Source organism: Halictus rubicundus, chromosome 1 (assembly GCF_050948215.1).
Source record: "Halictus rubicundus isolate RS-2024b chromosome 1, iyHalRubi1_principal, whole genome shotgun sequence".
NCBI lineage: Eukaryota > Metazoa > Arthropoda > Insecta > Hymenoptera > Halictidae > Halictus > Halictus rubicundus.
This window is the reverse complement of record NC_135149.1, coordinates 17,798,505-17,814,812: the sequence shown is the minus strand read 5'-3', so window position 1 is coordinate 17,814,812 and position 16,308 is coordinate 17,798,505. Positions and strand designations below refer to the sequence as shown.

General features: G+C 37.3%; 1 protein-coding gene across 1 annotated transcript; it reads left to right on the top strand.

Moving 5' to 3' along the window:
- The first annotated feature begins 6,087 nt into the window (after positions 1-6,087).
- On the top strand, positions 6,088-16,167 carry LOC143355946 (uncharacterized). The gene is made up of 3 exons (XM_076791205.1): positions 6,088-6,749; positions 10,644-10,825; positions 12,275-16,167. The coding sequence occupies exons 1-3, from the start codon at positions 6,660-6,662 to the stop codon at positions 12,423-12,425; spliced, it is 423 nt and encodes a 140-aa protein (XP_076647320.1). The 5' UTR covers positions 6,088-6,659; the 3' UTR covers positions 12,426-16,167.
- Positions 16,168-16,308: the final 141 nt, after the last annotated feature.

Below are 16,308 nucleotides of genomic sequence, written 5' to 3'. Positions count from 1 at the left end.
TGGTCAATACACTGTAGATTTTATGCATTTATGACCCCCTAAGAATTAGGGGGTGTATCAGTGATGAGTACATTGCATTTACAATCAGAGATTTAACCTCTTCCCGTGCCATTTAGTTCGACGAAATCCGGGCCCAAACGGTAGGGATCAATGCGCGGTAAACAGACCAGAGTGATGCTCGAAAACAATTGCAATACTAGCCGAAATGTAAATACCTGTGATACAGTCCTTTGTAAATCACTCCACGACTCTGACTCGTGATGTGTACATTTGGCAGATTTTCAGTCCACGAGTCCTACTCGTGATGTTTACGTTTGTGCCAAAATCTTCATCACGAGTCAGACTTGTTAAAGTACGGGAAGGGGTTAAGAACGATAGGTTTCGTTTATTAGCCGATTAGTGTCGGGTCGGCTAAGGTAATTTAAAGGGTTCATTTTAGGGGTTTTCCTGGTAGGTACGTGACGAACGCCAGGTAAGACAGATGATACGGAGAGTGGTATACGTGCCGTTTCGCTCGTTCACCAGCAGACTAAAGAAATAGCCATAATTAAGTACAAAGAGCAAAAATTGCGCCCCGTCATTTCTATAGACAATCTGATACGTCCTGTTACGAACACGTCATATAAGTTATTAATATGATCGGTTCTTGTAACGCATACGGACTTGATGATGCACACATCATATACATACGTATATTGCAAAAGAAAAATATTATGTTGTCGCATCGTTAATGCAAATTTCCATTTATATTTGTTTCGTTCACAAATCACGAAGCGTTAAGGTATTGTTTTACAGATGACAGAGAATGTAGGAAAATGTACATGTATAGAATATTAGTGGTTGTGAATGTACAGTAAGCGTAAAAAGTATTCGGATACCTCTTGTAGGCTTAAAAAAATATGTATTTCTCTAAGTAATTGCACACATGTTTATAAAACGAAACATAATTGTAATCTTTACATATTTTAACTACATACTGTCAGATAAATATACTTGAAAAAGTTTAACGTTAACGAGAAAAATTAGAAAGTATGAGAAAGCCCTCGAAAACTTAGTTTACGCGATGAACGTTTTATAGTGCGTGAAATAAAAACAAATTATAAAATTAGTGCCCCTAAGATCGCTACTGAGCTTGCAAACAACGCAGGAGTAAGTGTATGTGCCAGCACTATTCGTAATTGTTTACGAAATAATGAATACCACGGCCGAGTTACTCGCAAGAAGTATTTCGTAAATGCCGCAAATAGAAAGAAGAGACTTGATTTCGCGAAAGATAATATTAATAAGCCTATCGAGTTTTGGCGAAGAGTCATATTTACCGATGAATGTAAATTTAATGTTTTTGGCTCTGATGGCAAGTGTACGGTCTGGAGGAAGAAAAATACAGAGCTACAAAAAGAAAATCTACGTCCCACAGTAAAACACGGCGGAAGTTCGGTTTATGGTTTGGGGTTGCATGAGTGCTGCTGGAGTGGGGTCATTACACTTCATCGAGGGAATCATGGACCACAAAATATACCTAAACATATTAAAAACCCATATTGTAAGTAGTGCAGAAAAAATGGGTATAAAAGACAACTTTATCTTCACTCAAGACAATGACCTCAAATATACAACACGTAACACAAGAAAGTGATTGCTTTATAACACACCACAATATTTGAAAACACCTCCACAATCACCGAATATTAATCCGATCGAAAATTTATGGGAGCGTGTTAAAAAAATCCGAACCCGGCATATCTCAAGTAAAGAACAATTATAACTTTCTTTTCAAGAGGAATGGTGCATTATTACAGACGAAATCAGATCCAATTTAGTGGATTCAATGCCAAGAAGACTGGACGCAATTATACAGTCGAAAGGCTATCCAACGACATATTGATTTAATTTATTTTCGCAAATTATAACACGTTTATTGCTTTTGTTACATGTACGAATACTTTTTGCAAGCTAATTTTGAGAGACTTCAGACTGTGTTTAATATATCTCATTAACGTTAACTTTTCGTTAATTTATTTGTGTCACATTTTGTAGTTGAAACATATAATAATCGTAATTGAGTTTTTGTTTTATAAAAAAATGTACAATTACATAAAGAAATATATGGTTTTCTAAAACTATAAGAGATGTACGAATACTTTTTACACTCACTGTACGTTGGAATTTCACCAATCAAAAATGTGAAAAGGAAAGTAGCATTAGTTAAGAAATGACCCAATACTTGCAGCGTTACTAATGGTGTTAACTGACTATGAGTCAGAACTAAGTTAGCCGTGCATCTCGGAAAATAAAAATATTTGCATTTAGTGAATTCGAAAATTGACTATGCGTTGCAAATTAGGTTCAATTTAGTCGTTACCCTATCAAGAATTCACGAGAACCAAACACCAGCGAATAGAAAAAGGATCTTCATTAATGGTGCGAACTCACTACGACTCAAGTCTGGTTTAGCTAGCTCGGAAAAAAATATTTACACGTTCAAGCTAATCGACTATGTACTGCAAATCAAGTCCAATTTAGTTACTCTACGAAGTATTTTCAAGGACTAACTAACAGCAATCAACCGAATGGAAAATAACGGAAGGATCCCGACTAACGATTCTCATTGCTGCCCCTCGCGACGGAAATCGGCGAGACCAGCAAGAGGAACAGAAGGAAAAATGTTTTTGCCCCGTTTCGCGCGGCGTGGAATCCGAACAAGACGATCGGAGCAAGTCAATGAGAGACGATAGATAGATCATGTTCCCGGGCTGGCATGAGGCGATCGAACGTCACGTTGACCGGCGTCCGCGATTGGTCGAGATGGTGACGTGCCCCCGACAAGCCCCAGCATCACTGACTCACGTGCGTTTTATCTGTCGTCGAACTAACAAATGCCCGTGGGCGACGATGCTCTCAGGGCAGCGGTAAACAACGCTACCAATCTTCGTGGTTTCGATCCGCCGCGCCGCAACCGGCTGATGTTTACTTGGAATCGATTGTTCCACTTCGAAGCCAGAGCCTCGATCGGGCCAGGACACGAGGGGAATATCAATACAGTGTAGTCGAGGGACCAGAGAACTCGGATCAGCCATTGAGATAACAATGGATCGCCGGCCCTCACTGGTTTCTGGGAAAACCCCGCCCAGGATTGGTCGACGACGATTTTCCTGGTGGCCGACGCGACGGTGAATGGGCCATGGAGAAGATCGGAGATCCGATTCAGGAACCTGGAACCGATTAGGGGATGGTTCGGGCTAATGGCAATTAATAACCTTGCGAAACGGATGGCAGGGTTGAGCACCGCTTTGTTCTTTGACACTGCGGGATCTGTTAGAATGTTGGGTTTCAGATTTTATTTTTCAATTCTAGAAAGACCGAGTAATAAACGCAACTGATGTATTAGATTGCTCTGTAACAATGACAAGGCTGCATATAATTTTTATGAAATTGGAAATTTAATTTTTTTTTAATTCTAATTTTATTTTTAGCAGACATTGAACGAAGTCTCGAACGGACTTTGCACGGACGAAAGCTTATCTTTCGATAAGACGGGCGACATTCGGATCGGCTACTGGGAGATTCATTTGTTTTCATAGAATAAATCTCGGTTTTTTGATTCTCGCGGGGATTGTTTGTCTGAACGACAATGACTACTCTCTATCAAAATACTCCAGCTCACGATGTAAATAAAAGTATTGCAGCATGGTTGAAACTGGGTTCTTCAAGCAATTTATTTAATGAACCAGAAATTGAGAAATTAACATTTGTGATATTAATAATTCCGTCACCAATGTATGATGATAGTGTTAATGCATATCACGTGATAAAGTTAAACAGAAATAAACGCACTTTTAATAGTATCCACAGGTGGATATGGGAGGAATGATCAGCGCTAGAATAGAGGAAAGGGATGATAGATGAGTCTAACATAGAAAAATAGAGAGTATACACGATTCTAGAATGAAAAATGGAAGAAACCAATGCTGGACAAGTAAAAAAATGGAAAGTGAATAACTCTGATACACCAACGATGTTAAAATAAAGAAAAATAAGGAAATCCTAGATCAAGAAAGTGATAGAATAGAGAAAGAGAAAACAATGACTCTAAGAAACAAGAGAAAGCGATAGTTATAGAATAGATGAATTAAACAATAGTTGAATACAATGGCCCTATACTAAAAGATAAAGAGAAATCCCAAAGATTGGGCCAGTTGATATAGATCCATCGATCCGATGGTTCGCCGTCTGTACCAACTAGAGAGAGGTTGAATGTGATTCAATCTCAATTTGAGGAACAAGTTGCTCTATCTTAAATATTGTCCATCTGGTAATTGCCAGTCTGATTACATTTATCCGGTGATTGTAACCCGGTTTTGACCTGACTTGGCGAGTTCTACCCGGAGTCCATTTTCATGCATCTGGTTAGGTCAGTATGAAAACTGCTGGCATAAGATAATTGTGGTCCATTGATGGTGCACGTTACTTGCGGAACTACGGCTTGTCATGCACCAAGAGTGCCTCTATAGTCTTTGATAGAGCGAGGCAAGCGTTACAGAACGCATAACCATTCACCCAGCTGATGGCCATTTTAACGGACGCGGAATCGTGTCGGTTGCTCACTATAATTGCATTGACAGCCCCCAGCGGTGCAACTATAGAGACACTACTCTAATACACTCAATAGTCAATAAACATTTCATAAGTATTCGATAAGCGGAGAAATGTAGATCATTTGGGAAAATTGAAATATTTGTTGTCTACTTGAGCCTAGTGTTTGTGATCAATAACTTTTTCGTGAATCTATGGGTCTACACAGCAAATTCGATTTTTTAAATATACAGAAAAATATAGGGGACTCGAAAAGTTAATGGATTTATTTTTCATTGAATAACTGGTTCCCTATAATGCATAGAGGTGAGTCTATGATCTTAAATTCAGAATTTAATGATACTGATAAGATGAATAAAATAAATCCTGGAAATGTATTTATCAACGTCACTACTTATTTGTAATAACAAAGTGACTAATGCGACTGTTTCTAAATATTTTCCAGCTTCAGTAAACCATTTACATAGTGCGTGAGAGTCTACAAACATAACGCGACATTTTTACAGGTAGAACCAATACGAACAGCGATAAACAAAATATAACTTGATACGGTAATTGAACTTGACCCCTAGAAACATTTTGCTCGATTTTGCTTTGGAATGTTTACACTGGCAGAGCACATTGATTAAAATCTAGTTCTTCGAACAACTCTTATAATGTTTACTAAGTAATACTCTTATGCAACCACTGACAAATAAACTGTGAGCGGTGATGTACGATTCGAATTCTACGAGAGTGACGCCAGTTTAATGTTTGTGAAGCTGTCCCAGTAATTAATAAATTTGGAAAATTTCAACGATGTCTAATATCATAATACTCCTTTGGCATCGTTTAATATTTTCTCTGACGTCAGAGTGACGCTTTGATCTAAAATTGGTAAGCGATTTTGGACGTCAAATTCTTTGAAATAAAATCAAAGATTTTTTAAATAAAGCAGGAAAACTTCTTGCAAAAAAATAAACCATACAACATACAGACAACGTTCTCATTATAAAGGCCAAAATTAATAAACAGCAATTTTGAAGCAGACGTTGCTTTTGATGACTTCTAACTCCTCGCAAAGACTATTCGAAAATAGCTGAAAACGAAAATCGACCGACAGCAAAACACTTCCTAACAGCCTAGAAAAGTCGCGCACAACGATAAAAAGATTAACAAATCATTTTCAACCGACGGACTCAAGGAAACGACAAAAAGATCGTCCAAACAGCCACAAAAACTTTATCAAACGATTCGGCAGTCGTACAACGACGAGCGTCGCAAGTTCCTCGAAATGGCAAGCAACAAAAACGTGCAAAACGGCGGTCGAACAGTAAAGGAGGACCGCCGCCTAGAAACTAATCCGTGCAACAATAACAAAAAAACCGAAAGGAAGAAGCTTCTCCTCCGGAAAGGGTTAATACTTAATATTCCCTCCCCTCTCGCACCTCCTCTCCCTCCTCTGCGTTCTTAAACACTCTCCCGCCACTAGGAAGCACAGCCTATATAAACTGCGGGCCGCGCGGTCCTCCTCTCATTCTCTATACGAGTAGTCGTCTATGTATAAAGTCGGAAGAAGCCCGCTTAAACTCCGAATTCGTGTTACACGAGCCCGCCAAGTCGATTGGAGCACGCGTGGAAAATCGATCGCTCGTTAATTGTTAACAATCCGTTAAAAAAAAAATCGTTAACCAAAAAAAAAAAAAGAAAGAAACCGGCCAGCCATATCCTTTGGCGAATCCACCGGAAGAACGGGAGGAGCGAAAAGAGAACAGAAGGAATAGAAAGGAAAAAGGGACGGTTCTGTGATCGAGACGATCGAGATCGCTTTCTTTGATCCGCCTAGAAACGAGCATCGATACCGTGAAATCGGAAGAGACATCGAAAACTCGAAGAGATCTTCTCGTCCGCGTCGCGTCTTTGACTCGAAAATAACAAGAAAAGAGGGGAAGAAGAGGAAAAAGGAGGCGAGAAGAGAGCAAGAAACTCTCGAGGAAACAACCACAGTCCTGTAGACATCTCTGTCGTCCTAGCGGCACAGACTGTTGCCAGAGAATCCCGGTTCCCGAGGAGATCCCATCGACAGAATGAGATCGGTATTGTTCAAATTGGTGGTGACGGTAGTGGCGGTCCTGTGCCTGACGACCTTCGCGCTCGGCGCTGTGGTGCGATCGGAGGTAAGCGAATGTTTCTGGTAATCGATCGGTTTTGGGGGTGATATGTTGTGGATTTAATGATTTACTCGATCACTGAAACAAGAGACCGCTGGTTATTAGGTTTTCCTACTGGAAATCTGGCAATGAGTTCTCTTAGCTGCATGTAATCGAGATTATCCCTTCTTAGCTAGAATTTCATGTTAATACCAGAGATCGAAAGAATTGTGGAATTTTTTTATAGGTCTGTTGAAATGGTAGTCCACAGAACCTTTCTAAAAAAACACGTATTAACATTGTGCATTCTGAAGAAAGGCTCTCGAAAATGTAAATTTCCAGTTGAATGGATCTTATAATGGACCCCCGTTTATCTTCTACGTTTCTGCCCCAGGAAACAGTTGCAAAGTAACAAATTTTAAGCTGCATTTAATTTAAACTGTCCTTCATTATCTACAACTTAAATCTACCACCAGAGAGCGAACGAGTTAAGCAATTTTTTAATAGGTTTTGTTCGAAACATAGACCACAGAGCTTTTTTAAAAATACGTTCTCAAAAAATTGTTGAAACTAAAAATAAAAATTTTATTTTGTTTTAACAACCCAAAGATCGGAAGAGTTAGCATCTGTTGTTGATTATTACTCAGTCGAACGAGTGCAAAATTATCCTGAATGCAAAGCTATGTTCAAGAGTGACAATTAATCACAAACCCAACAAAATTGATCATTTTTACGCAGTGTTAATGTTGAACTTGAGATAATAAATAATAGTTTGAGTCACGTGCGATTCAGAATTTGCTACTTTTTTGTTTTTTTTTTTTTGGGACAGAAATGTGAAAGATGAACGAACAGTCTTATTTTTGTCTGTAGTTCTTTCTTTCCATCTTCCTTTTTCTTCTGGTTGGCTGAGATCGTAATTGATGGGACTTGCCAGGGATATCGGTCTGCGAGAGCTTCCTTATTCTACTGAATTATTGTCCCGTTCTACTGATTTCAATAAGGATTTATGGGATTGCGAGGGAGTTTTTTTTTGTGGGATTTGTCAGATCCGCTTCGACAGTCTTGGAAACACGATCGTGAACGAAGCTTTGATGATGATTTGGTTTTGGATTGTACATTTTACGCTGTTGAATTTTCCGACTACTAACATTAATTGGACCACGATGCTTCGTAGGAGATTTTTGTTATAATATACACAGGCTCACGAAAGTATTCGAACGCCCTTTAAAACAGTATAACTTTTTATAAATTGGACCAAACGACCTGACTTTGTTTTGAGTAATTAGAAGAATTACAAAACGTGCAAAAGAGATTTTGAAAAAATTGCAAGTGCTAGGAATTATAAAATGAAATAAAAAAGGCACTTTCCAAAACTTTTTTATTTGAGCCTGTAATGAAAATTTAAAATATGCGTTTTGTAGATCTATGTTAGTTATACTGAAAATTGCATCGAAATCGATTAATACACGCACGAGCTACAAATAGTTAAAAGTGGTGAAAATCGTAGTTTTTCACGACTTTTGGTCAGTTTCTGCTTAAAGTCCACAGATTGTAACATCTTTCGATGCGTTCCGTTTTCATCTGCATCAATCAATTTCGATGAAATTTTCAGTATGTGTATAACTAACATATGAAAAAATAAAAATGGCACTTTCCAAAACCTTTTTATTTGAGGCTGTAATGAAAACTTAAAGTATGCATTTTGTAGATCTATAATTCTTACAAATTGCAATTTTTTCAAAATCTTTCTTCCAAATCGTTTGGAAAACCAGTTCTTCTAATTGCTCAAAAAAGTCGGATCATTTGATCCAATTTAAAAACACTTATACTGTTTTAAAGGGCGTTCGAATAGTTTCGTGAACCAGTGTATGCCTGAAGAAATAAATTCATTTAACAACTTCTCTTATCTTTATAAGTTCACAACTGCAGAATAAACGAGCTGAAATGTGAAATTGTTAATCAATTTTTTTTATTGTAATTAATATTAGCACGCTGCACATAAAACCTTTATGGAATTTTGTAGAGTACGAAAGAACATGAAAGTGAAGATTTAATATAACAAATAATGATTGTAGAAACAAATTAAGTAGCGGGAATATTACAATTTATCACGCACTCGCATTCCTCCAATTCTGCACTAAACGTATTATCTATCTTCCGTGAATTCTGATCAATACTTTATACATGTACGAACATGCTCGAACGTGATGAAATTGTAAACAAAAATTAGCGGAAAAATAAGAATAGAAAATAAAATAAACGGAAAAATTGCATAGAAACAGTCGCTTATTTTACTCGTAATTTCTATATTTAAAAGACAATGTATGCGTTCGTATTATTCATTCTCTAACAAGTATTCGCATTATAGTACTATAGTATTATAGTACTCGCATTATGTTTAAAGGATAAAAAACCAAGATAATTTGACAGAATTATGCAGGGTTTTATCACTCGGCTTGCCGCAACTCACTTATTCTACTGAAACCATTTTGCAGCTCTATTGCGGCCAATTCGATTAAAATATTATTCAAATTTATTCCACTATTCAGAGGCGTTTATATTTTTCAATGCAAGAAAAGGATTTCATTGAATTCCACGTTCCTGTAAAAACTAATATACTCCTATCTGAAATGATGCAATCGAAGCATCATGTTCTTAAGTCTGAAATTTTCATTTTTGAATCATCAATTCGATTAGTCGGACCTTACTTAATAAGCATCGTTTTTTGAAAAGGACTTGCTGTGTTCCTATGTACGTAATGTTTACAAGAGAGCTGAGAGATCTTTGAACAGGCTGAAAATTTCAGCCTGAAATTTTCCAAACGCGAAATTAATAGCACTGACCCTTACTGCGTCGCAAACATTGAGCACATAAACGCGTCGAAGATAATCGCTCAAATTTCGCCATAGGCTCGGTTATCCGTTACGCACGTCCGTGTTCCACTATTCCCAACAAACACAGAAACGCCGTATCTTCCACTCGGGAATCGAAGGAAAACATTCCACGAATTACGAAACAATCGAATTCCGAATATCGAGCGGACTTCCGTCGATTCGAGTGAAAGTCCGCTGGGCAACGCCTAAAAATAATTTCAGCTAGCAGCCCTCGTTGATGATTGAATAGCAAAACAAAAATGCTTACTCCTTGAAGTCGCGATTGTGCTTACACGAGGAAATATTATCCTTACCAGCGAAGTCATTTCACTTTCATCGAGACACACGATTCCGATTAGATTCTTGTAACGCAAGCGTCTACGATGGAAGACGTATTTGTACATCACCCCTTGACAATATTGACTTCATAATAACAGACAGCATATTTCAAATCATAATAAACAAATAATCAAACGAACATGAAGGGATCGTGTGCCCTGAATTTCCGTACCAATGAACACTGAATTTTGGAAGACAGTACACGCTCTTAAGAAAGTTTAATTTAGTTTTTATTAACATGGCGATATGTATATTTTATATAGGATTATTTTGAGTTGCTTCTATCTTATTGAGATATCTCAATTTGTCTTATTGTTAGTTTTCAAAAACATTGGAACTTACTAAGACAGGAAATAAATATTTATTTTACTCCAGTTTGTTGCCATTGAGATAGAAATTTTACATTTTGGATCAGCAGTCTGTTTAGCAATCACATGTATATGTAATAGCTGTGCAATTGACTTGAATTACGAATTTAACTTGCATCTCGTTACTCATATATTTGATAAAAGTAATTGGCATCTTAATTACTACCTGAGGAGCAAGACTTATGATTCTAGTAATAAGTCGTGTTCGTGAATCATAGAAATGGACTCTAGTTGACTGGTCTTAGCAAACTTACTGTGTGTTGGACGTAAGATAGACATAGGAAAATAAAAGTTGCCAGTACAAAGGAGACAAAACTCAGTTTCCACGTGGTTGTTTGCAGGAGTTCGCGGAACAGCTACGGCGCATTGTTCAGGACATGAATCCTGATAATCTAAGAACTCAGAGGGCTACTATGAGCCAAACCGAGGACAGACCGCAGAGGAATTGCTATGACACCCCGTGCGGATGGCACACTTATCATCCTGGTACTCGTCAACTTTCCTCGAAATTCATGCCAAACACGTAAGTAACATTTGAAACACAACTATCACAAGAAGCGAAACAATTTTGTCAACCATGGAAAATGAGTAAAACAATTGCAAAACCTTGGCCAGCTAAAAGTAACCCCTTAAGCGGGCCTAGATTCTAATTTTTATAAAAGCTATCGAAACAAGTGCAAAACAAAAGAAACAACAACGATAAAAAATGTATTAAGTGTATTGCATAATTGGCCATGAAGATTTTGATTTTCAAAAGGTCAAACATATTGTCGAAGTGGATAGAAGCTAAATGAGCAGGTTTGAATAACAGAAAGTAGAGTCGTCAGCAAATGACGTCCGATCACAAGGATTTCCATTTTTCTGGAATAAGTGCAAGCAACGAACGTAAGCTAAGCAGAAAATTTGTTGAATATAACAAAATCCATATCGATTATGGACGAACTTTGTTAAGATGTTTGCTCGATGACCTCCGAGGTACACAGAAAAGTGAGAAGTATTTACGATTCTCGTTTCATGTGCGTTACTTATCATGAATAAGCAAAAACAGACCGATAATGCTCGATCTTTATGAATGAACCGGCCTGTACGCAATAACCCCGACAAGTAAAAAAGAGGCAATGAATGTATTATCATTTGTCGGCCAGTTTACGATGGATCTTTAATCTCCTTCGCTAATATCCATTCAAATTCGTTCATTAATTTTTTGTAGTTTCAATGCTCCACCGGCGGTTTAACATGCTAAACGGTGACCGCTATAACAATCAAAATATTAACATTTTTCACCTCAACACATGGCTTTTAGACCTTAAATATTCAATATTTTATAATATCTTTTATTTAATATTTTTTTCAATATGGTACAATAGTGTTGATAGTTTTTAAGAACAAATTTCCAAAGTTAACACCCAGTAAAAAACTACTTTATCTTTTAATATCCAACAAACATTCGCAGTTTAACAACAAATTATAAACTTCCTAAGTAATAAACTTGGCAGTTTAATAATAAATGAAAAACATTCCATATAATAAACTTCGCAACTATCTTATTTCAGCCACTACTCAATAGTCAGTATCTTTGAAAATAAATTGCTTAAAAATAGAAGATATCGATTAACAAACTCCTACATATTTGAATGACCACAATGGTCAACCAATTCCTCCTTTTCAACGTATAGCTTCCTAGTCCTCATATAAAATATTTAAAAAATAGTATATTACTCATTAGAACGCTTAAAGCAGCTGACTACAGAAACAATTACCTTACTAATTTCTTCCCTACCAATCCCTTCCCTTCCCTTTATGTACATACCAAACGAAGTTGGAAAGAAATACAGATTACCTGCGACCAATTCCAATTTCCTTCGACCGGAAGTGCCTAGGGAGCTGCGCTCCACTGTTGCGCAGAAAAATCGTTGAAATTCGAAGGCCAGCTAAAGTCCCTTTAAAAAGAATTGTTTCTGTTATTTTGCAGGTGCCGATGCGCCGACGAGACTTACAAATGCGTTCGTACCGGTGAGAACGTGTCAATGAGCGCGTACGTTTACCACTGTCGTCAGAACACGACGGTGGATGACATCGAGGGCGAGCCGTACGACATGGATTCGGCGGATTACGTTAGTTAAAACCCGCGCGCTTTCGAACGCTTGAAAACGAGCATGCGCATTTACCTGATCCACGCGACATCTTCACCAACCCCCAGTCGTTCTGTCGCCGTCGACCACACACCGTGTCCACTGATTCTCATTTTCCTCCCAGTATCCTCCGCGAACCGTTTTCCGCTTCTGTTTTTTTTTCCGATCGCAGCCCGTTCCCGGGAAAGATGGCGGCCCCCTCCAACAAGCTTCACCAGCAGACTCCTATCACAGCGGCGATTTGGGGAAAACAATGCATGGAGTCGCGCGTGTACATACGTCGTCCTTTGTGCGTAAAGAAACAAGTACACCCAGCCCCGTGTTTCTCTTTATACTTTACATGTACACAGTATTTGAATGGGACGATCTTCGAAGCTTCGTACGTTCGAATTTCCCGCTCGCGCGCGCGCCACCGTCGCTTCAAATTCGATCGCGACCGCTCTCGATCGACGGAATTCGTGCCTCAAATAATTTATCGAATTCTCTGTTCCTGACAATGAGAACGGCAGTTCTACTAACCCTCGTACGATCCTTGAAAATGCACAAAATGATTCTTCGTTAATAGTAATCTATAGACTACGGACTTGACGAATCTATAAGAAAAATGACTGGACTCAATTTAAAATAGTAAACGTGCCAACAGAATATAAGAGTATGGATATTTTCAACTGTTCAAAATGATTCAAGAAGGAAAAATATTTCTGTGTAGCTTCTGTTTCTTATAATCAAGGCAGATCATTTTTATTTTGCCCAAAAGATTGGAAATGTAGTCATCCATTTTAAGTTGAGTTTTACTCGCACTCTTATACTTTGAACAGATACACCAAATTGCAATAGAGTAGCATAAAAATAACAAGATTTACAGCAGGAGCGTACGAGGGTTGAGGCATTGACCGAATTGGTAATTGTTCGGGGGAAAAACCGAAGAAAAATCGAAAGAGGCTGACGGGTTTTAGGCACTGGCGCCTCGAGCCACGAGTACGAGACTTCCGAGATGGATTATTATCACAGAAGATGATAGTTTCTGATGTATGTTGGTATAATTCCGTCCCTAGTGTTACTATTGATAGTTTTAACGCAGTGTTAGCGAGGAAAATTTGAATAATTGGTGGTTTTACCTTGATTATGTGTGGAGTTGTAACTTTGCGCAACTCGGCGAAACCAGCTACACCCGCGGAAGCGATCGAAACTGTTTTGCCTTTGCCCTGATTGGCTGAGAATTCGCTGCTATCTCGCGATTGGTGCACCGCGAGATAGCGGAGAGATTAATACGACGGTACGATGGAAAACTATATTCTATGTGCTTTCCGTAGTTGTAAAGATAGCAGCCGGAAAGAATGCGGGTCTGATTGATTTTTACGTTAATTTCGCTATTGTCGGCTAATCAAATTATAAACAGGTCGCCTTCTTTACAGCCACGAACAGGACTTGAAATTATGCACGACGAAAATCCCATTCTATGTAATGGTTACGTTTAAAATGTAATCATGATTACATATAATCTGTATGTGCACATAGCGACTGACATACTAATTTTTTTTAGTACAATTAATAATAATGCCGAGATTCGTCTCTTGATGTCTTTTCGCACCTAAATTGGTTTATTGAAAGCAATCGTTAACCTCTTTCAATGGTCGATTCTAACTATTTTTTTTAATACTTAACTTGTTAAGCGATTTGAAAATACTTAGCGGCGGGTCTGAATTAATTCAAATTTCTATCGAGATAAGAATTTAATTCTACATATGCATAAGTGTATTGCTAAGATTATGGCTTCCAAATGTAATTACTAGACGATGAAGATGCAAAGACTTTTCTTACTTTGCTGGTAATTTAACCGGACTCTTAATACGTGCAATAAAACGTTACTTACTTAACTTTGCTCATTGCAAATCAATGTATGGAAATACGGATTATCGTGAACATTCGCAGTCTAGTAATTATAGTTTGAATTATCACCTGATCTTTATTCTTTCTAAGCACACAACATCGCATAAATTTAATGAATTCATGGTTAATTACTGCGAGAACGTATAAATAGTCTCTCTCTCGTTTCAATTTTACTTATAAACGAGAGCAGCTTGTGTTTCGGTAATTACCATGAATGAATCATTCGCGTAAAGCATGCCTCGTTCGACTGTTTAATACAAGCATCAAAAATCGGTTTCTATAATCGGTCGCTAATGAACACCGACGCAACTATATCGAATTATTTTTAAATTCGTCACGGCGCAATTTAAAAATAACGATTCCTTCTGTCTACATTCATCGGTGAATGGCTATTAATTAAATTTTAAGTTAATTTATACCTTACAGCTACTCAAGGTGGTGTAAAGCTAGCAAGATTAGTTACACTATTTCAATAAGGCGCAATTCTTGATTTTGTACTTAACCGGGGAAAATTCTGTCGAACCATTTTGTATAACACAATAATGGACTAGTAACGTATAACTATAATAATATTTGCTCGTTACGCAAAATCATACACGAATTTCTATTGAAAGCTTAAAGAGGTCCGTGTTCAAATTGAAACGAACCTGTTTCGCGTCTCATAGATACGTTACACCGTCTTGCAATTGCTTTTGAATAATTTCGACACTATTTAAGGGTGGAGAATCCATAAAATAGAGAAGTAATTATAATATCGAAAATATTGTCTACACGTTTCAAATTAGCAAAGTTAGATTCGATGACAATACTTAACTACAACGAAGAACTCTTATTCTGCAATTATGCAATGGATAGTTTGGATTATACAATTAATTTATATATGACGTGTAATTAATAGATTGCGGATATTTATGCACAAATTTGTCGAAACCTATAATAATAAACACTGATCTATTTGTTTTATTAAAAGTATATTGTTTCAGATTAACGGTTGACTAAAAATTTATTATCAAAGTAAAATTGCGATCGAAGACGTAAAATCTGCAGTCTAATAATTAAAATAAAATATTATAAAGCGTGTAGAATAAAGTACAGGCAATGTATTCGTATACAGTATTTCACTAAATAGAGTGGTTACGGTTTAGTTGAAAGGAGAAAGTGCTCCATTTGCGAATAATTTACAAAATCCGGATGAAAAATGCGTTCTTCATGAAGAAAGCAACCAGGGCACCATAGTGGCGGCCTTGGGGTACAAAAGATGATGCTCTTCTTGGTTTTCTAATTTGAGCTGAACTGCCTCAACTGCCTCAAAATGCAAATCTTGATGCAAATCTTTAAAGTTGGTTGCTTGGTTGAGCAGCCGTTTCCTCTTGAACCTAAAAATTGATTCAATTAGTATGTGCTCTCTATTGCCAATAAAAAATTGTTACTCACTTTGATCCTTTAATGGCACACTGTAGAACTTCATTAAAATACTTTCAGATATGTAGTGAAGTTGCAAAATTTCTAAATTCCAAAGAAGTTCAAGAATTCTCAAAGGTCAGGTCAAAGAGAAAGAGAGAGAGAGAGAGAAAGAGACCACAATGTGTTATTATAGGGTGTAGTACATACGAAATGGAATTACACCTGTTAGCTGCAGCATTAAGAGGAATCGTCACTCCACAGGATATGCTTTCTTCACGAAGTTTCACTTACATATTCATTTACACTATTTACACTAATATTATTTACAATGTTATGCTACAACTTAATATTTAATACACAGGAAGGGTAAATTATCTATACTTGTACAATGATTATCAATGTTATAATTTTTAATAAAACTAAGTAATGTTGTAGGAAAGATCGTGTTGTACTTTGAACTCATAACTCACAACCCACGATCCCTAATTATATAGTTGTTAAACACAACTTCATATTTTGTACTCCTGTCCTTCCAGCCTGAAAATGCAGAGATTACACATACAATAGAATAGAATGATAC